This window comes from Mesoplodon densirostris, chromosome 10 (assembly GCF_025265405.1).
Source record: "Mesoplodon densirostris isolate mMesDen1 chromosome 10, mMesDen1 primary haplotype, whole genome shotgun sequence".
Taxonomy (NCBI): Eukaryota; Metazoa; Chordata; class Mammalia; order Artiodactyla; family Ziphiidae; genus Mesoplodon; species Mesoplodon densirostris.
This window is the reverse complement of record NC_082670.1, coordinates 69,671,955-69,695,003: the sequence shown is the minus strand read 5'-3', so window position 1 is coordinate 69,695,003 and position 23,049 is coordinate 69,671,955. Positions and strand designations below refer to the sequence as shown.

Here is a 23,049-nt window from a genome sequence, read left to right as displayed (position 1 = left end):
ATTGAATGCTTTTTTAATTTCGTTATGTCTTTAGAGATTCTTGCAAATTCTTACAGAACTAGATCTCAGAACTATTTCTACTCTGAAGGGTAGGAAAAAGAGAGTATTTGGTTTCATATTTATCAGCCATTTCCAAGGAAGGACCATTTGTCTTTAGTTATAGAACAACAATTGTTGGGGTAAAATGGAGATTTCATGACACTACTTAGTATTTGTGGATAGTATGTGTGGGAGCTGAATTAGGACCAAATGAGGAAGTTTATTGTTAAATATGTTAGGAATGCTTTTGCCTACATGGAACAGAAAATCTGACGAGCAATACATTAAACCAAAAGAACTTTGGTTTTTTGTTCAACTAGATTTCTTCAGATTGGCAATTCCAAGATTCTTTCCACTGTTCAATTATATCATCAGGTCCCTAGTTTTTCTGTTGTTTTGTTCTGCCTTCCTTAGCTGTCCACATTCTGTCTCTTTGTGTTCTGGTCACAGGAAGGTGGTAGTTAGTTCCAGATTTCTCATCCCTATTTAAAACAGGAAGAGAATTGGAAAAGACACCTGGGGACTTCTCTTCCTGGGCTCTTCTTGTGAGGAAAAGCTTTCCCAGAAGCCCCTCATCAGTGTTTCCTTTCTATCTCACTGATGAAATGGGTCTCATAGACACCTAGTACTGCGTGTGATCCTGGGAAAACAAATACATGGCTTTCTAGTTTCTATAGTGGGGCCATCCTGGAAGAAGTTGATGATTGCTCCTGGTAATTACTGGCAGCATCTACACCAATTATAACTGTAACATTAGAGCAGTGAATTTATGGAGGAAGAGAGCTCCCTTTCACTGGAGTACTGCATCTGATCAAAACTTGTATATCGTATAAAATATGTAATTCAGAAATCAAGTATCAAATAAAAGATTAGACTAGGTCAGCAGTTCTCAAACTTTCTGGGCTCAAGAAGCACTTGTACCCTCAAAATTTTTATTGAGGACTCCAAATAGTTTTAATTTATGTGACTTTATCAGTATTTTTTTTTTTTTTTTTTTTTTTTTTGCTGTACGCGGGCCTCTCACCGCTGCGGCCTCTCCCATTGCGGAGCACAGGCTCCGGACACGCAGGCCCAGTGGCCACGGCTCGTGGGCCCAGCCGCTCCGCGGCATGGGGGATCCTCCCGGACCGGGGCACGAACCCGCGCCCCCTGCATCGGCAGGCGGACCCTCAACCACTGCGCCACCAGGGAAGCCCCTATCAGTATTTTTTTAATTAAAAATTAAAACTGAGGGCTTTCCTGGTTGCGCAGTGGTTGGGAGTCCGCCTGCCGATGCAGGGGACATGGGTTCATGTCCCGGTCCAGGAGGATCCCACATGCCGCGGAGCGGCTGGGCCCATGAGCCGTGGCCACTGAGCCTGTGCGTCCGGAGCCTGTGCTCCGCAGCAGGGGAGGCCACAGCGGTGAGAGGCCCACGTACCGCAAAAAAAAAAAAAAAAAATTAAAACTGAGAAAAATATTTAATTCACTTAAAATAACAGTGAACCCCTTTTGAGTTAACATAATTAACATTTTTATGAAAAATAGCTTTTTTTTGTTTTGTTTTGTTTTGTTTTGTTTTGTTTTTTGTTTTTTTTTGCCATACGTGGGCTTCTCACTGTTGTGGCCTCTCTCGTTGCGGAGCACAGGCTCCGGAAGCACAGGCTCAGCAGCCATGGCTCACGGGCCCAGCTGCTCCGCGGCATGTGGGATCTTCCCGGACTGGGCATGAACGTGTGTCCCCTGCATCGGCAGGTGGACTCTCAACCACTGCGCCACCAGGGAAGCCCTGAAAAATAGCTTTTGAAAAAAGGTATTAGTGAGAAGTATAGCATTTATATATTTTAGCAAGTCTATAATGTTTGGCTTACTAGAATACAGCTGGATTTTCATATTTGCTTTTCTACCAGGTATGTTGTTTTAGTTTAAGTATATTAGAAAAGTCTGGTATCACCTGGATATGTAGTTGGAAGCACGAGAAGTATCTTAATGGCCTTTTCAGGTAATTATGAATATTCTTCTTTGATACAGACATCTCCCTCCTTTTTTCTTTTTTTAAACAAATTGAAGGTTTGTGGAAACCCTGCATTAAGCAAGTCGGTTGGTGCCATTTTTCCAACAGTATTTGCTCACCTTGTGTCTCTGTGTCACATTTTGGTAATCCTCACAATATTTCAAACTTTCTTATTGTTATTTTATTTGTTACAGTGATCTGTGATCAGTGGTCTTGAATGTTACTCTTGCAAAAAGATTACACACTGAAGGCTCAGGTGATGGTTAGCATTTTTTAACGACAAAGTACTTTAAAATTAAGGTACAGTGTTCTTTTTAAGACATACAATACTATTGCACACTTAGTAGACAACAGTATAGTGTAAACATAACTTTTGTATGTGCTGGAAAACCAAAATATCCATGTGACTTGCTTTATTGCAGTATTCGCCTTATCTCAGTGGTGCAGAACTGAACCCACAGTTATCTCTGAGGTATGCTTGTGTTACATTAAAACTTGACCACTGATAGTTTCTTAAAGCTTAGATGCAGCATGGAATCCATTGGTCTCTCTTGCCCTTGTAATGGATCTTTTATCCATGTATGATTGCATAATGTCTTTCATTGGTAAATTGGAAAATATTGGTTTACTGAATTATGCAGATCTTCCAAATGTTGATGCAGTTCATGATACAATATGAAAAAGTCTAATTTGATAATACTGTGACCAATCTCAGTAGAAAAGTCTTTTTAAAAGTAGAACAAGTGGGACTTCCCTAGTGGTGCAGTGGTTAAGAATCTGCCTGCCAATGCAGGGGACATGGGTTCGAGCCCTGGTCTGGGAAGATCCCACAATGCCGCGGAGCAACTAAGTCCGTGCGCCACAGCTACTGAGCCTGTGCTCTAGAGCCCGCGAGGCACAACTACTGAAGCCTGCGTGCCTAGAGCCCGTGCTCCACAACAAGAGAAGCCACCGCAATGAGAAGCCTGCGCACCGCAACGAAGAGTAGCCCCCGCTCGCCACAACCAGAGAAAAGCCCATGTGCAGCAGTGAAGACCCAACACAACCATAAATTAAAAAAAATAATAAAATAAAAATTTTAAAAATGAGCTTTCATGGTGGATAAGTATTTTTCACAATTGTAATTTTCACTTAATCATTGGCAACAAACACCATCAGTTGTTTTCCTTGGAGTGACTTTTTTTTTTGTTAAGTCTTTATTGAATTTGTTACAACACTGCTTTTGTTTTATGTTTTGGTTTTTTGGCCACGAGGCATGTGGGATCTTAGCTCCCCGGCGAGGGATCAAACCCATGCCCCCTGCATTGGAAGGCAAAGTCTTAACCACTGGACTGCCAGGGAAGCCCCTGGAGTGACATTTTTGAGAATCATTGTTTATTTTTGGACAAATGTCTGCCAGATATCTGTGTCTGTAAAACCATGGTGTGTTAGCAATTCGTTCTAGTGATGATATTCAGTGAAAAAAGTGGCTACTTGAACTTGAAACTCAATCACAAGTGCTTTTCCTTTAGACAGCCATCATGCTTTGAAAGTTGATATTTAGTCCTCTTGTGTACCTCCCATTTGATAACACTGAAGATTAAAAACACATGGGCTGGGCTTCCGTGGTGGCGCAGTGGTTGAGAGTCCGCCTGCCGATGCAGGGGACACGGGTTCGTGCCCCGATCCCGGAAGATCCCACATGCCGCGGAGCGGCTGGGCCCGCGAGCCATGGCCGCGGAGCCTGTGTGTCCGGAGCCTGTGCTCCGCAACGGGAGAGGCCACAGCAGTGAGAGGCCCGCGTACAGCAAAAAAAAAAAATAAATAAAAAATAAAAACACATGGGCTAAGATATTTAGATTCAATAAAATTAATAATCTTTATGTTTCATCAAGGAAATGTTTAGGTAAAGTTGGCTTATTTTGCTTCTGCAGGTGTGTGGCACTGAAGAATAAAATGACAAGACAGTATGGTGCCACTGCCTTGATTCATACTAAGGGGTCATACTAATTGCTTTTGCACCATTGAGCAAATGTCAGCATAATGAACAGACAGTAATGTCCTAGTATTATTCTGAAAATGATTTTGATCTTTCAGTTCCTGTGAAAGGGTCTGGTGCTCCATGAGTATCCAGACTACACTTTAGGATACTTTGGGCCTGGTGATGGCTCATGTTTCTGCATTGCTTTAATTTGATTTTGAGTTTTCTAACAGTTGTGGTTCATTAAGAAGTTTTAGTGGTGTATTAACTCTTCCCTTTTCTTTTTTACACCCCTCTTCTACTTTTCCTTATTCTCTCTTTGTCTCTCTCTCTGTGTGTCTCTCTGGATCAAAATTCAAAAATATTTGTTCTTTTTGAGTTTTTACCACTATTTTAATTTATTCTTATCCGCCCATTGAGTATCAGTGATATGCAAAGATCTTCTTTTCTGAGCTCCTTTTTATTTGTTTCAGCGCTATCTTCTCTAGCCATATGTGCTATGGATGTTAATTTTAAAGTTCTCAGTATTTGTGGGGGAATGTATGGGATATGCTTTTGTATTGCTTGTTTAGAATCTGTGGGCTCTAGGGAGAAATTCAGTTGTGCAACACTACCTGAAACAACAGGCTCCTGTCAGTCAGCTCTTTTCCTTGCTGCACATTGATACTCAAAATTTTCTCCTCTGCTACATTAAGATTTGTGGATAGTAAATACAGAGTGAGGTCAGAATGGCTGAGCTACTGTTTAACCTGAGCATATTCAAGAAAACCACAGTATCCCCACACAATAGTGCATTTTCTCTCCTGCAGGTGGAACCTGTACAGTGGTTGATCTTTCTTTTAAACATGCTGTTGAATCAACAGGTGTTGTCTGCACTTACACAAAGAGAAACAAGACTTCCTAACAGCATTGTTTACCATTAACACCTGTTTTTATAGTTTATTGGTAATTAATAGCTTAATATGAAGTCAGAAGAAAAATTTTTAATCGATTTATAACCAAAAACATGGTCAATTTCTCCTTGATAAATCTGGAAGATTCATTAGGGTTTATTGTTGTCTGCCTACCCCTGCCCTCACCAGAATCATACCATTTTATCGGACAAGTATATCACACAGGCAGCTTCCCAAATATTTAGGATTATTCTTTTTTTTTTTTTTTTTTTTTTTTTTGCGGTACGCGGGCCTCTCACTGTTGTGGCCTCTCCCGTTGCAGAGCACAGGCCCTGGGCGCGCAGGCTCAGTGGCCATGGCTCACGGGCCCAGCCGCTTCTTGGCATGTCGGATCTTCCCAGACTGGGGCATGAACCGTGTCCCCTGCATTGGCAGGCGGACTCGAAACCACTGCACCACCAGGGAAGCCTTAGGATTATTCTTGAGACCACCACTTTTTTTTTTAACCTATCCCATGCTTCTCTTTTTTTTTAACTTCTTTTTTGGAGTATAATTGCTTTACAATGGTGTGCTAGTTTCTGCTTTATAACAAAGTGAATCCGTTATACATATACATATGTCCCCATATCTCTTCCCTCTTGCATCTCCCTCCCTCCCACCCTCCCTATCCCACCCCTCTAGGCGGACACAAAACACTGAGCTGATCTCCCTGTGCTATGTGGCTGCTTCCCACTAGCTATCTGTTTTACGTTTGGTAGTGTATATATGTCCATGCCACTCTCTCACTTTGTCCCAGCTTACCCTTCCCCTCCCCATATCCTCAAGTCCATTCTCTAGTAGGTCTGCATCTTTATTCCCATCTTGCCCCTAGGTTCTTCATGACCTTTTTTTTTTTTTTTTTTTTTAGATTCCATATATATTTGTTAGCATACAGTATTTGTTTTTCTCTTTCTGACTTACTTCACTCTGTATGACAGACTCTAGGTCCATCCACCTCACTACAAATAACTCAATTTCGTTTCTTTTTATGGCTGAGTAATATTCCATTGTATATATGTGCCACATCTTTCTTTTTATGGCTGAGTAATATTCCATTGTATATATGTGCCACATCTTCTTTATCCTTTCATCTGTTGATGGACGTTTAGGTTGCTTCCATGTCCTGGCTATTGTAAATAGAGCTACAATGAACATTTTAGTACATGACTTTTTTTTTTTTTTTTTTTTGCAGTACGTGGGCCTCTCACTGTTGTGGCCTCCCGTTGCGGAGCACAGGCTCCGGATGCGCAGGCTCAGCGGCCATGGCTCACGGGCCCAGCCGCTCCGCGGCATGTGGGATCCTCCCAGACTGGGGCACGAACCCGTGTCCCCTGCATTGGCAGGCAGACTCTCAACCACTGCGCCACCAGGGAAGCCCTCCATGACTCTTTTTGAATTATGGTTTTCTCAGGGTATATGACCAGTAGTGGGATTGCTGGGTCGTATGGTAGTTCTATTTTTAGTTTTTTAAGGAACCTCCATACTGTTCTCCATAGTGGCTGTATCAATTTACATTCCCACCAACAGTACAAGACGGAGACCATCACTTTTATTTAAAAATACTTTATTTGATATAGTTTCTTATCAAAGCACCGTTATTATACGGAATGCTGCAGGTTATTGTTTTTGGTTGTGTTCAGTTTATTGTGTTACTACAAATACTGGGGGCATAATTTCAATTTTGCAAATGACCAAAGTGGAATCTATTCATTGGACAAATGAATGCAGTTTGAAAAAGATCTTTAATTGGTAGACATGCATAAGATCAAGAAGATGGAGTCATGTTTGAGTAAGATTTCATTTGTAAAATGTGTGAGGAATTTCAGGTGTTTCACCTGAAAATGCATCATCAGTATAAGAAGCCACAAAACGCATCATCAGTATAAGAAGTCCTTACAGCAGTTTGAAATGGCATTGATAGAATCAGGGTGCCAGAAAGAAAGAAGAAATAGCACCATTCTATTCCATAGTGACTAAGGGGATTTTTAAAAAGAGGCTTTCAAGATTTCTCTCTTTTTTTTTTTTTTTTTGCGGTACGTGGGCCTCTCACTGTTGTGGCCTCTCCCGTCTCAGAGCACAGGCTCCGGACGCGCAGGCCCAGCGGCCATGGCTCACGGGACCAGCCACTCCGCGGCACGTGGGATCCTCCTGGACCGGGGCACGAACCCACGTCCCCTGCATCGGCAGGCGGACTCCCAACCACTGCGCCACCAGGGAAACCCTCACAATTTTTTTTAAGTCCACAACTGATTACAGTATTCTTCCTGGTCATTTATCATTGTCCCTGGCTTTGAAATTGAGAAAACTTGAATCTGTGAGCTTGTTGGTTCTACCTGGTTAACTTTTCTTTCTCATGCCTGCTTTGCTTTCTCATGCTTTGTATTTATTATCCCTTAAGTAATTAATGGCCATAAAATCTTGCACCTACAAAGAAAATCCATGATAGGTATTAATATTTGTTTATCCGTAGATGGGTTTCTCATTTTATACTGGCCAGATTATAGAAACAATAGCATTAGAAGGTATTCAGTAAGCAGCCTCAAAGTTTTTTCTCACAGTGTGCATCCACTTGACCTACTTTGCCTTGATATGCAACCCAAGAAATATTTTTTCCTGTGTAATTTTATTTATTTTTTCTTGATATACAGCTGATTTACAATATTGTGTTAGTTTCAGGTATACAGCAAAGTGATTCAGTTATATATATAATTTTTCAGATTATTTTTATTACAAGACATTAAATATAGTTCCCTGTGCTATACAGTAAATCTTTGTTGCTTATCTTCCTGTGTAATTTTGAATTACACTTTAGATGAGTATATCTTCCAGTAAAAAAAAAATTGTCCTGAGGAAAGCCTTTTTTTTTTTTAAATACAGGGTTTTTTTGTTTGTTTGGTTGGTTGGTTGGTTGGTTTTTGCCGCGCTGCTTGGCTTGCAGGATCTTAGTTCCTTGACCAGGGATTGAACCTGGGTCCCTGGCAGTGGAAGTGAAGAGTCCTAACCACTGGACTGCCAGGAAATTCCCCAGGTTGTTTTTTTGATGCTTGGAGCCATGCAAAAGTCAGATTACTTTTCCTGCTTTAGTCCCATTTCCTGTGGTTAAATTGAGCACATTTTATTGGGTACTGTGTTTCAGGCACTGTGGTAGATGCTGTAGATTGAGATGGCTAGGCCATAGTCTCTACAGTTAAGGAATTCATAGTCTAGTCTGTGACAGAAGCCGATTAAAACACAATTAGAGGTATGACTGGAGCATGAGAGGTACAGAGGAGTGGCTGTGCAACTGGGCTGGGTGGATGAGATATAATGGACAGCTTCCTGGAGTGTGGTGCTGGTGTTGGTTCTAGTACATGATATTTCCAGTGCAGAACAAACTGTACATAGGCACAGTACTTAGGAACAGTGTTGTGAGATCTGGGTATTTCTGGAACATTAAAGAGTACGGAGGTGAGGTGGAAGAAGTAGCAGAGCCCTGGTCATGTTTGGCCTTAATTCTGTAAGATAATGATGAACACTGAAATAGTTTCAGGCAGGAGAGAGATGGTGTCCTGTGTCAAACATACTTCACTCTAGCAACAGGAAGAAGGATGAATTTAAGGGTAGAGAGACAGGCAATTCTAAGAATCCAAGTAAGCAGTGGTGAAGACCCCAGTGATGACAGGAGGAATGAAAGTGTTCTGTAGTGTAAAATGTCTCCTAATAACTTTTCTGTATATGTCACCCTTCTCCTCCTTCCCGGCCAGTTGGTCACCATGTTGTTTTGAAAACATCTCTTCCTTCTGCCCCTCTTATGTAATGCGAGTGCCCAGGCTCAGAACTTCACTGTTTCTCAGCCTTGTGCTCTGGTTTGAATTTTGCATGACAGTTCCTTAGCTTTATTCTGGAAAAAAACCTTCCTGAACTTTCTTATTTTTCTCTGGCTGAAGGAAAATGAATAAAAAAAGAAACTTTTAGAAATAAATTTGTTTGAAAAGGTTACACTAGAACATGTCAAGAAAATCTCTACCCATAATCAGAAATTTACGACAGTCTCAGTTATATGTTTCTGGCCCCAGAGACCCTAATGAGATAGATTGATTTTTGTTTTTTGTTACAATCTGGGTCTTTTTTCTAAAGCAATTCCTTTTAGAACTACCCAAAGCCACAGACTGTCCACAGGATACCCAGAATTAGCCTTGTTTTTCAAGGGATTTAGTGAGTAAGGTGATTTGCTGGCTTGGGTTTTTGAGGAGTCCTGTACCACTCCAGTGAGAAAGAAAGCCCGGAGCAGCAGTTGGAGTCCAGATTTAAGAATTCACTGAGGTGGGACTTCCCTGGCAGTCCAGTTGTTAAGACCCCATACTTCCAGTGCAGGGGGTGTGGGTTCGATCCCTGTTCAAGGAACTAAGATCCCGCATGCCTCATGGCATGGCCAAAAAATAAAATTAAAGTAAAAAATTTAAAAAGAATTCACTGAGGCAATAAACATGGAGAGAACCTTCATCATGGTGAACTCATCTTAACACAGTATTAGCAAATCAGGCTCTACAGTAGGGTTTTTAGCCACGCCACTGTTAACATTTTGGACCAGATAGCTTTTTTATTGTGGGGTCTCTTATGTGCACTGTAGAATTTTTAACAGCATCCACGGCCTCTACCCACTAGATGCCAGTAGCACCTCTCCAACTGTGTCAACCCAGAATGTCTCCAGCCACTGCCAAATGTCCCTAAGGAGACACAATTGCCCCTGGTGGCAAGTCATGGCTGTAGATAGAACCATGTGAGAGTAGTAACTTTGGTAGCTACAGTAGCTCCCCAAGAGATTCTTCTACCCAATTCATTCCTTGACTTTCTCAGCACAACCTGTTTGTGGCTTCCTTCATATTCTTCTATCTCCCTCCCCCTTGGAGACTGCTTTTACTGTTTTTGTTGGAGTTTTTCAGCATTTTCTCTGAAAAGTTAAAAAATTTTAAACTAGAGATGTGTGTACTCTATGAATTTTAGCATCAGTTTCGGAATTTTTAACAAAAAAAATGTTTGAATGGGATTGCGTTGAATCTGTAGTTCAGTTTGGAGAGATTTGACATCTTAACAATATTGAGACTTCTAATGAATGCACACAGCATATCTCTTCATTTATTTAGGTCTTTGATTTCTCAGCATGTTTTATTTTTTCCAGCATATTGGTCTTACACATTCTTCATTATATTTTTTCCTAAGTATTTCATTTTTGTGCTATTTTAAATACTTTTTTCCAGTTAAAAAATTTTCATTGCTAGTATATATAGCAATATAATTGAGTTTTTCTATTATTGTTTTAACTGGTGACCTTGCTGAACTTTTTAATTTAATACCTTTTTTTGTAGGTTCTGTAGTATTTCCTATATAAACAATCGTGTGTATTAATAAAAACCAATTGTTCTTCCTTTGTAATATGCATACCTTTTATTTATTTTTCTTGACTAATTGAGAATTTAATATAATAATGAAAGCAATCATAGCTGCCTATTTTCTTATGAACAGTATAACCATTTTCGTTATTGTTTTTAAAGTCTATCTAAAGAACAGTCACAGGCTTCTGATGTCATTAAATACTTCCTTGTTACCTGATATTAAAGCTCCTGTTTTTTCCATTATAGGCTTTGGAGATGTATAAGGATGATTGGAACAAAGTGTCAGAACACGTTGGAAGTCGCACGCAGGATGAATGCATCCTCCACTTTTTGAGGCTTCCCATTGAGGACCCATACCTTGAGAATTCTGATGCTTCCCTGGGGCCCCTGGCCTACCAGCCTGTCCCCTTCAGTCAGTCAGGAAACCCAGTCATGAGCACTGTTGCTTTTTTGGCATCTGTGGTGGATCCTCGTGTGGCATCTGCTGCAGCCAGAGCGGCTTTGGGTATGAACTTTCTTAAGCCATCTCACCAGAGTAACAATTTCAGATAATGGTTTAATACTTCCTTTCATGCTAATTTTATCTCAGATTTAAGTGTTATTGGCTGTTATATTCATTTCAGTTATGTAAATAACAAAAAAAAAAACAGATATTACCCCTTGAAGATACCATGTTGTATTTGAAGTATTATAATATTTTAAACTAAAACACTTAAAATGTAATAATTTTCAAACTAAGAGCATTTATTAAGAATTTAGGGCTTCCCTGGTGGCGCAGTGGTTGAGAATCTGCCTGCTAATGCAGGGTACATGGGTTCGAGCCCTGGTCTAGGAGGATCCCACATGCCGCGAAGCAACTAGGCCCGTGAGCCACAACTACTGAGCCTGCGCGTCTGGAGCCTGTGCTCTGCAACAAGAGAGGCCTCGATAGTGAGAGGCCCGTGCACCGCGATGAAGAGTGGCCCCTGCTTGCCACAACTAGAGAAAGCCCTCGCACAGAAACGAAGACCCAACACAGCAAAAATAAATAAATAAACTAATAAAGTCCTACCCCCAACATCTTCTTAAAAAAAAAAAAATTAGAGGGACAAAACAGGTTTTTAATGGTATGTTTTGTGATTCATTCAGAATTTTCTATAATTGGCAAAAAGGAGTCATTTAACATTCTTGGATTACAATAATTCTAATTAGAATTTTCTCATACCATAGAACTCTTTCTTGACTTTCTGGTTGTTTTATCCTTATTGTTGTCTTGATTAAAATCTGGCCAGCAGAGTTAGATGAAATTTGGCCAGCAATTTTTTATTCTTTTTTATTCTTTTTAAAATATTTATTTAGTTTTGGCCGCACCTTGTGGCATGTGGGATCTTAGTTCCCTGACCAGGGATTGAACCAAGGCCCCCTGCAGTGGAAGCGTGGAGTCTTAACCACTGGACCACCAGGGAAGTCCCTGGATAGCAGTTTTGATTGTTACTAATAGAAATTTAAAGATCTCCTGTTTATATAGTAAGACACTATGACATGTAAGGTAAAACTTAGAGTCATAGAATTTCATTACTGTACATGTTTATCTCCTTTGGCCCTCTTGATTTGCTGGGGTAGATCAGATCGAGTCTCCAGAAAGGTCACTAGGTTACACATGATACACTAATGTTGTGTCAGATTACCTAGTTTACATTGAAGCAAATATTTATGCAAAACCAGATCACTGTTCCATTTTTATTCTTAAACAGAAGAGTTTTCTCGAGTCCGGGAGGAGGTACCACTGGAATTGGTGGAAGCTCACGTCAAAAAAGTACAAGAAGCAGCACGAGCCTCTGGGAAAGTGGATCCCACCTATGGTTTGGAGAGCAGCTGCATTGCAGGCACAGGGCCAGATGAGCCAGAGAAGCTTGGTGAGTCACTGCTGCCCCCAAGGACAGGGATAGTAGGTGTTGTATTTTCCTGTCAGCTTGCTAGAATAATTGGGTCTGCTTGCACTTAAGAGTGAGTACAATGATCAATAGAAACTTGCATCATAAAAAATTAATGTATAATTTTTTTATCTCTTCCTTTTATGATAGAATTTTTTAAATTGTCTGATAACCGTTTTTGTTTTATTTTTGGCTGTGTTGGGTCTTTGTTACTGCGTGCAGGCTTTCCTCTTGTTGCGGCGAGTGGAGGCTACTCTTCATTGTGGCATGCAGGCTTCTCACTGCTGTGGCTTCTCTTGTTGTGGAGCATGGACTCTAGGTGCGCGGGCTTCAGTAGTTGCAGCACGCGGGCCCTAGAGCATGCAGGCCTCAGTAGTTGTGGTGCGTGGGCTCAGTAGTTGTGCCTTGCAGGTTCTAGAATGCAGGCTCAGTAGTTGTGGTGCACAGGCTTAGTTGCTCCACGGCATGTGACCTTTTCCCCGACCAGGGATCGAACCCATGTCCCCTGTATTGGCAGACGGATTCTTAACCACTGTGCCACCAGGGAAGTCCCCTCATAACTGTTAATAATATCACAGTTGTGAGGTGTCTGATGCCTGTTTTTAGATCTAGGTTTTGAGCATATAGACATAAGAATTGAGAAAGGACTTCTGTGGTTATTTTAATTTATATGTTGCTGAGTAGGTTTAAGTTTATTGTTGTTTTGGGTGATTTTTAAATTGAAATAAAATTCATGTAAAATTCTTCATTTTAATCACTTAAATGTATGTAATCCAGTGGCTTCTAGTAAATTCACAGTATTGTTCATTCATCACCACTATCTAATTCCAGAACATTTTTGTCACCCCAAAAGAAAAACCCCATACCAATTAAGCAGTCACTTCCCATTTTTTCTCTCCTTAGCTCTGTTGGCCATTACTCTGCTTTCTGTCTCTATGGATTTGCCTATTCTGGATATTTCCTATAAATGAAATCATACTATTGTGGCCTTTTGTGTCTGACTTCTTTCAGGTAGCATAGTGTTTTCAAAGTTCATCCATGGTATAGTGTAATTCAGTACTATGCTGAATAATATACTTGGGTGGATATACCACATTTTACTAAGCTATTAATCAGTTCATGGATATTTGTATTGTTTCCGCTTTTTCATTCTTTTGAATAATGCTGTTATGAACATTCATGTACAGGTTACTTGGTGATTTTCTGCTTCTTGGGTATGTAGGAGTGGAACTACTGGATCATGTGGTAATTCTTTTTCTTTTTTCTTTTTTTTTTTTTTTTTTGCGGTATGCGGGCCTCTCACTGTTGTGGCCTCTCCCGTTGCGGAGCACAGGCTCCGGATGCGCAGGCCCAGCGGCCATGGCTCACGGGCCCAGCCGCTCCGCGGCATATGGGATCCTCCCAGATCGGGGCACGAACCCGTATCCCCTGCATCGGCAGGCGGACTCTCAACCACTGCGCCACCAGGGAGGCCCCATGTGGTAATTCTTTATTTAACTTTTTGAGGAACTATCCAGCTGTTTTCACAGTGGTTTTACCATTTTGTTTCCACTAGGAATATATGAAGGTTCCGATTTCTCCACATCCTTGCCAACACTTGTTTTTCCCTTCCCTTTTTAAAAAAAAATACCCAGCCTAGGTGTGTGTGAAGTGGTATCTTATTGTGATTTTTATTTGCATTCAGTCTGGGGAGTATTGCCATCTCAACAGTGTTAAGTCTTTCAAGCAATGAATATCAGATGTCTTTCCATTTATTTTAGGTCTTTAATTTCTTTAAGCAGTGTTTTGAAGTTTTTAGTCTTGTATTTCCTTTGTTAAATCTTTTCCTTTGTATTTTATTCTTTTGAATGTTGTAAATGAAATTGTTTTTCTGATCTTAGGGGGAAAGCTTTTAGCATTTTATCATTAGTATGATGTTATATGTTCGATTTTCATAGATGCCTTTTATCAACTTTAGAAAGTTCCCTTCTGTTTCTGTTTTGTTGAGTGTTTTTATCATGAAAGGATGTTGGATTTCATCAGCTGCTGGGGTTTTTTTGTTTGTTTTGTTTTGTTTTTGCTGCACACACGGTATGCAGGATCTTAGTTCCCTGACCAGGGATGGAACCCGTGCCCCTTGCAGTGGAAGCGCAGAGTCTTAACCAGTGGACCACCAGGGAAGTTCTCATCAGCTGCTTTTAATGTATCAATTGAGATGATTGTGTGGTATTTTTACTTTATTCCATAAGTAAATATTTATGTGTTACATATTAATTGAGTCTCACCTGTTGAACCACCTTTGCATTTCTGAGATAAATCCCACTTGATCAATGTGACTAATCCATTTAATATTCTATTAGATTAGGTTTGCTAGTATTATGTTAAACATTTTTGCATCTATAGTCATAAGGGATATTGGTTAGTACTTTTTATTTCTTGTGATATCTTTGTCTGGTTTTGGTATCAGGGTAATACTAACTTCTAAGAGTGCTTTAGAAATTGTTCTAACTTTTGAAAGAGTTAAAGAATGGTGTTTGTTCTTCTTTAAATGTTTGGTAGAACTTGTATGTGAATCCTTCAAGTCCTATGCTCTTTTTTAATGTTTTTTTAAATTGAAGTATAGTTGATTTACAATGTTGTGTTATTTTCTGCTGTACAGCAAAGTGATTCCATTATACATATATTAATTTTTTAATATTCTTTTCCATTATGGTGTATCACAGGACATTGAATGTAGTTCTCTGTGCTATACACTAGGACCCTGTTGTTTATCCATTCTGTATATAATAACTTACACCTGCTAACCCCAACCTCCCACTCCATCCCTCCCCCAATTCCCTCCCCCTTGGCAACCACAGGTGTGTTCCCTGTGTCCATGAATCTGTTGGTTTTATAGATAAAGTTCATTTGTTCATATTTTTTTTTTTTTTTTTTTTTTTTTTTTTTTTTTTTTGCGGTATGCGGGCCTCTCACTGTTGTGGCCTCCCCCGTTGCGGAGCACAGGCTCCGGACGCGCAGGCTCCGGACGCGCAGGCCCAGCGGCCACGGCTCACGGGCCCAGCCGCTCCGCGGCATATGGGATCCTCCCAGACCGGGGCACGAACCCGTATCCCCTGCATCGGCAGGCGGACTCTCAACCACTTGCGCCACCAGGGAGGCCCTGTTCATATTTTAGATTCCACATATAAGTGATATCATATGGTATTTGTCATTTTCTGACTTACTTCACTTAGTGTGATAATCTCTAGGTCCATCCATGTTGCTGCAAACGGCATTACTTCATTCTTTTTTTACAGCTGAGTAGTATTTCATTGTGTATATGTATCACATCTTCTTTATCCATTCATCTGTCAGTGGACATTTAAGTTGTTTTCATGTCTTGGCTGTTGTAAATAGTGATGCAGTGAACGTTGGGGTGCATGTGTCTTTTCAAATTACGGTTTTCTCTGGATATATGCCCAGGAGTGGGATTGCTGGATCATATGGTAATTCTATTTTTAGTTTTCTGAGGAACCACCATACTGTTTTCTTTAGTGGCTGTATTTAAAATGTTTTTTGACTACTGATAGAAAATCTGTTTACTTGCTATAGAAAGTGTATTCTTTTTCTTCTTGAAACAGTTTTGGTAGTTTGTGTTTTTCTAGGAATTTGTAGATTATCAAATTTGTTCACCACACACACAAAAAATCATAAAACCCTAAGTAGAAACAACTCAGATATCCATCAACTGTATGGATAAGCAAAATGTGGTATACAATGGAATATTATTTGACCATAAAATGGAACAAGTGTTAACATATGCCATATCATGGAGGAACCTTGTAAACATTTTGGTAGGTGAAAGAAGCCAGTAAAAAGAGACAATATAGTATGTAATTCCAATTATATCAAATGTCCTGAATAGGTAAATCTATAGAAACAGAAAGTATATTAATGATTGCTTAGGGTTGGGAGGAACAGCGGTAAAGGGGGATGATAGCTAAAGGGTATGGGGTTTCTCTTTGAGGTGATGAAAATGTTCTGAAATTTACTGTGGTGATTGTTGTACATATCTGGGAAGATACTAAAATTCATTGAATTGTACTCATTTTAATGGGTTGATCATATGGTGTATGAATTATATCTTGGTAAAACTGGGTTTTTTTAAAGTTCATAATGTTTTTATATTCCTTTAAAATTTTTTAAATTATTTATTTATTTTTGGCTGTGTTGGGTTTTCGTTGCTGCACGTGGGCTTTCTCTAGTTGTAGTGAGCGGGGGCTACTTTTCGTTGCAGTGCGTGGGCTTCTCATTGCGCTGGCTTCTCTTGTTACAGAGCACGGGCTCTAGGCATGCAGGCTTCAGTAGTTGTGGTGTGCGGGCTCAGTAGTTGTGGCTCGCAGGCTCTAGAGCGCAGGCTCAGTAGTTGTGGCGCACAGGCTTAGTTGCTCTGCCGCACGTGGGATCTTCCTGAACCAGGGCTTGAACCAGTGTCCCCTGCATTGGCAGTTGGATTCTTAATCACTGCACCACCAGGGAAGGCCCTGTATTCCTTTTTATTTCTGTGAGGTTGGTAGTGTTTCCATTTTCATTCCTGATAATAGTAATTTGGTCCAGTTTTTTTTCCTTCATCAGTCTAGAAAAAGGCTTGTCAATTTAATCTTTTCAAAGAACCAACTTTTGATTTCAGTGGTTCTCTGTATTGTTTTTCTATTCTCTTAATTTATCATCACTCTGATCTTTATTATTTCCTTCCTTCTCTTGCTTTTGGTTAAGTTTGCTCTTCTTTTAATAGTGCCTTAAGTTGGAAGATGGGATATTGATTTGAGATCTTTCTTCTTTATTAATGTAGATAACGTAGACTTTCATAGCTATATAAATATCTCTTTTTGCTGCATTCCATAAGTTTTCATATGTTTTGTTTTTGTTTTCGTTCTTCTCAAAATATTTTGCAGTTTCCCTGGTGATTTCTTCTTTGACCCATTGGTTGTTTAAGAGTATGTTTTTTAAACCACTCAGTGGTCTTAAGCTATTCTTCCACAAACTCTTAAAATGGAAAGAGGTTGATAGAAAATAATTTCTTAAAAAAATAAAACAGCATGTTGTTTACTTGTACCAATTTGTGAATTTTTAAGATTTCCTTCTGTTATTAATTTCTAGTTTCATTCCATTTTATTCACAGAAGATAATTTGTGTGATTTCTATTTTTTAAATTTTATTGAGACTTGTTCTGTTGCTTAACATATTGTCTGTCCTGGTGAAAATATTCATTTTGTATTTTGCTATCATTGAATGGTATCTTCTATGTATGTTTGGTGTGGCTGGTTTATAGTGTTGTTCAAGTTGTCTGCTTCTTTATCTTTTTTCCTAGTTGTTCCATCCTTTTTGAAATGTCTTGAAATCTCCAACTATTGTGGGTGGACTGTATTCCTTTCTTCAATTCTGTCTGGTTTTGCTTCATATATTTTGAGACTCTGTTGTTAGTTGCATGTATGTTTATAATTGTTACATCTTTTTGATGGGTTGACCCTTTTATCATTATATAATATCTTTCTTTTTCTCTTGTAACATTTTTTGTTTAAAAGTCTGTTTTATCTGATGTCAACATACCACTCGAGCTGTCTTTCAGTTGCTGTGTTTTCATGGAAAAGCTCTGAGTTCATTACCTCTGAGTTCTCTCATCTGTAATAAGAAAGAGATGGTTAGATACTCTCTATAAAGTGTCGTTTAGCTATGCCAGTCTGTGATATTGGACAAATGATATTTTTGCTAGTAAGGACTTCTATCTGTTTTTGTTTAATTGATCTTTAAGAGGAGTAGAATTTTAATAAAGTAGCTTCATAAGCAGTACTTGACTTCTCAAACGAGAAGTGTTCCTATATAAGAGGGTAATTTTCACACTAAAATACAGTAAAAATACTGTTTTGTATACAATTATCAGTAGTGTATTTCCAACGTTTCTTATGTTGTTCATTAATTTTTTTCATTGATCATGAAACAATTTCTGAAGAATAATTCAAGCTAAAGATTTATTGCTGTCATCTTGCATAATAGTTCTGACTTTGTATCAGTTGTATGAAATTTATACAACCTATGCTTCAGCTGCAGTGATTTTGTCTTTTTCATTTATTCTTATAGGATAAAGATAATATGAAGTAAAAATTTAAATTGTCAGCCAATATGCCACAGATGATACCATCTGAACTCCTGGTGCTCTCTTCTAGGTGGTTTGAGTAGGTACCAGTAAGGTCTCTTCTGGCCTAAAATCTTAGGGCTTCTATGAGTTTGCATAGGGCCTACCCCTGTTGTTTTCTCTACTTTCTTGAAAGTGTCAATCTAGCAGTTTCATTTTGCAGATAATGGAAACAGATTGTCAGATTAATCAAAGCTCTCACTCTAGTCTTCAGAACAAATTATTGACCTAACTGTTCTTGATATTGGTTACTAATCCAGAGTACCAAGACTTTGAGTTAAAAAGTAATTTACAGTATCCACAGTATTTCTTAGTTTGAAAACTCACTTATTTTCCTTTCTCTTAGATGGAGACTGAAATTAGCAAACCAAGCCACATCTCTGTTGCTCTTTGTTGATTCTGCACCATGAGGCAGTGCCCAGCTCACGCCAGGAAAACCTGGGTCTATTGAATGCCTGGGAAAGGTCTTACTTTCCTCAACTTTTTTTGTGTGTGTTTTTGGTTCATTTGTAGGGTCTTTTGGTTCCCTGTGGTCATGGAATTGAAAAGGGTTGGCAAAGCCTTCTTATTTGATTCAAAGAAGTTTCTGTACTCTGCAAAATCCGGGACATGGTTTTACTGTAAATCTGTTTTTAAAATTTTGGTAGATGATACCATAAAGGATTAGTGGTTAAGAAACAGGTTGCGAAGTTGGCCATTTCTAGTTTAGTGGGATTTAAAAGAGGACCAAAAAAAAAAAAAAGAAAAAAGAAAATCTAGCAACCTTAGTCCTGTGGGGCTAGATTTTCCTGATTCATTAGTGAATGTATGATTTGTAAAGCTTGGATCACACTGCTGCAGGAAGCACTGGAGACTACAAAGGGTGATTCTTTGAATGGCATGAACACTAAACTTCATTCGTAGGACCTGGAGGTGGCCTATCAGGTAACCTTTCTGAAGTGCAGTGTATACTCACTAGTTGCAGCAATAGAATTTGGGTCCTTTTACCATTTAATAAGGGTTAAGGAAAGTACCAGGCTAATATGAATATTTCTAAATGAGTTGTAGACAGAATTCTATAACTAATGCTGGCCTATTACAGTTAAAGTGATTTATATTGGCCTGAGACTAATAGAATAAATTAGGAAACAACAAATGGTGCTCCCTGTAGAACTGGCTCAGCAAAGTTGTAGTGGGGAGTCAATAGTGTATCTCCTGTCTTTCTGAACCACATTACAAGTTCAGAGTTCAAAGAAAGGAAGTATCAAATTTACATTTAAACTTATACTTTATATAACAAAATAGTGCCTTATTACATAGCACACAGATTTGAGATAGAATGATGTAGGTTTCCTTATCAAGGTAATATTGTGCCTGGGTGGTAGATTAATCATACTTTTTATTGTGATACTTAATTTACAGTTACACTAGTAACTTTTATGTATTAATGATGGTAAAATGATAATATGGGAAAAAATAAGTAAGTTTCCTTACAAAATACAAGACTGGATTTCTCTCATTAGCCTATCTAACTTTTTATTGTGGATTTGGGGGGAAGTATTTGGTGAAATAAAAGTTAAGATAGGGCTTCCCTGGTGGCGCAGTGGTTGAGAGTCCGCCTGCCGATGCAGGGGATATGGGTTCGTGCCCCGGTCCGGGAGGATCCCACATGCCGCCGAGCGGTTGGGCCTGTGAGCCATGGCCGTTGAGCTTGCGCGTCTGGAGCCTGTGTTCCGCAACGGGGGAGGCCACAGCAGTGAGAGGCCCGTGTACCACACACACACAAAAAAAAGTTAAGATAGGTGAATACTAGGTCTGAAACACCTTATTTTTCATTTATTAAGAGGCTTCTCATGGAAATTATTTAGGGAAGTAAGTGTTGTCAAAAGGAGTTTCTTTTTTTTTTTTTTTTAAGATGTTGGGGGTAGGAGTTTATTAATTTATTTTTGCTGTGTTGGGTCTTCGTTTCTGTGCGAGGGCTTTCTCTAGTTGTGGCAAGCGGGGGCCACTCTTCATCGCAGTGCGTGGGCCTCTCACTATCGTGGCCTCTCTTGTTACAGAGCACAGGCTCCAGACGCGCAGGCTCAGTAGTTGTGGCTCACGGGCCTAGTTGCTCTGCGGCATGTGGGATCCTCCCAGCCCAGGGCTCGAACCCGTGTCCCCTGCATTAGCAGGCAGATTCTCAACCACTGCGCCACCAGGGAAGCCCCAAGAGTTTCTTTTCTTTTTTTAATAAATTGTTTTCTAATGCTGGTGCTGCTTTTTTTTTTTTGGCTGCATTGGGTCTTCATTGCTGTGCATGGGCTTTCTCTAGTTGTGGCAAGCAGGTGCTATACTCTTCGTTGCGGTGCGTGGGCTTCTCATTGCAGTGGCTTCTCTTGTTGTGGAGCATGGGCTCTAGGTGCGCGGGCTTCAGTAGTTGCAACATGTGGGCTCAGTAGTTGTGGCTTGCAGGCTCTAGAGTGCAGGCTCCGTAGTTAATGGTGCTCAGCTTAGTTGCTCCACGGCATGTGGGATCTTCCCGGACCAGGGCTCGAACCCATGTCCCCTGCATTGGCAGGCGGATTCTTAACCACTGCACCACCAGGGAAGTCCCAGGAGTTTCTTTAGCGTCTTTTAACACTGTAATCATTGATTAGTATCTACTGATTTCTCTAAGTTTGTATGGTTTTTGTTTGACCAGAGACCATTCGAGGAATAGAAAAAATAATACTGATATTTGAGACCTTTTTTATTTAACCTAAAAATATTATGAGATTTTATTTGCTTTCAGTTATAGGGGAAGGTGAGAGAAGTTAAGACCAAAGAAATGAAGAGAAGCTTTAAACATTGCTTAGAAGTCATCGGAAACCAACATTTCTTTCTCAGTACCCATGTTTGTCATACATTATATAGGGGTTTTCTGTTTCGTCATTTAAGGTTCTTTTCAGGACAACCCTTTGGAGAAAGTGGCATTGTTATTAAGTAGAAGCAAGGAAACTAAGGTGTTGGCAGGTTACATTGGCATGCTTGTTAAGAATGGGGTAAAATTTGAACCTAAATGTCTCTGACCCCAAAGCTCAACCTCTCTTCCCTGTAGCATGCTGCCAGGAGTAAAATGTGTAGGAATGTTTGTGTATTTTTCATTCATTGAACAAGGATCATTAAAGGTCTAATAACTCCACTGTACGTATTACGTTATATACTATGGCAAATGCAATAGGAAAAGACCCGGCCCTCCCGAAAACCTAGGCTCTGCATAAAGAGACAGGCAAGAGTGACTGTGGATGTTTCATCTATACAAGATTAAGTGCTGAGAAACTCACAGCAAAATTCAGTGTATGAGCCCATACTACATAACCATTCTTAGATGGGATATCAGTTGTTGTTGTTGTTGTTTTTTTGCGGTACGCGGGCCTCTCACTGTTGTGGCCTCTCCCGTTGCGGAGCACAGGCTCCAGACGCGCAGGCTTAGCAGCCATGGCTCACGGGCCCAGCCGCTCCGCGGCATGTGGGATCTTGCCGGACCGGGGCACGAACCCGTGGGATATCAGTTTTAAGCTAAACTTTTTTTCCCCTTTTAACTCCGAGTTAAATAAGACTGTAAATGTGTTGTGTTATCATGGCGTCTCATTGTGTTCTGGGTGCTAGGGTACTGGTAAAGCCAACCAAAATTCCTGCCCTTGTGGACTTTATATTTTATAGGTGGAAGATAGACAGGCATCTAATATGTAAAACTTAGAATGTATAAATTAAATGTGAATATGTAGAAAGAGTGTGTTGGCTGGTAAATGGCATGGTGAAAATAGAGCAGGGACCTGTCAATAAGAGTGAAGTGTGGGGAATTGCGGTTTTAAATGGTCAGGGAATGAATGTCTCACCAAGAAAGTGGCATTTGAGTAAAGATGTAAGTGGAAGGCAAGGAAGGGGGAACTGTGTAGACATCTAAGGTCGGAGGGTTCCAAGCATTGGGAGCAGCCAGTATACAGGCCGCTGGACAGGAGCCGCCTGGCGTAGCTGAGGAATAGCAAGGAGAATCATGGGCAGGTAGCTGAATTGCATGGTAGAGGAGGTCAAGGGAGATTATGAGGGGCCTTGTGGGCCATTGTAACATTTTAATGTTTACTCTGAGGTGGAGCCAAATGAGGGGTTTGAGGAGAAGAGTGTCAGGGTCTGACCTATGTTTTTAAGTTTTATTCTACTAGGTTGAGAATAGACCCCATCTAGGAATTGTTAAATTTGATTTATTTTTCAAATAACGTATGTAATATGTTTGAATATTAAAGATTTTTATTTTATCACTAAGCCTTTTATTAAAGAGCTTCATTAATTTTTTTTTAAAATTTGATCTGGAAACTAAACAAAATAGCCTTTCTGATAACCTGTTTACTTGTAGCCAAACATACTGAAATGTTGATAGGATAGCACAGTGAAATCTCGTATCCCTACCAGTTAGGTTCAATTTTGCTATTTTTATCTATCTAGGAATCTAATAAATAATTTTTATTTTATTATTATTTTGGTGAATTATTTCAAAGTAAGTTGTAGACATCATGATTCTTTGTATCCCCTAAATAATTCAGCATGTGTCTCCTAAGAATAAGAACATTTTCCTAAACAAATATCATAACAGAATGACTCTCAGCCCCTTTTAGGTCATCAGCCCTTTCCCCTAGAGAGTTGGAATGTATATGTATATTTAAGAATCTGTCAAGAGTCTGTCAGATACTT

General features: G+C 39.8%; 1 protein-coding gene across 1 annotated transcript in view; it reads left to right on the top strand.

Moving 5' to 3' along the window:
• The window catches only part of SMARCC1 (SWI/SNF related, matrix associated, actin dependent regulator of chromatin subfamily c member 1), a 182,434-nt gene that overhangs the window by 99,424 nt on the left and 59,961 nt on the right, over positions 1-23,049 (top strand). The window contains exons 20-21 of the mRNA XM_060109245.1: positions 10,543-10,801; positions 12,030-12,191. Coding sequence (XP_059965228.1) covers positions 10,543-10,801; positions 12,030-12,191 — 421 coding nt within the window. The remainder of the gene's footprint in view (positions 1-10,542; positions 10,802-12,029; positions 12,192-23,049) is intronic.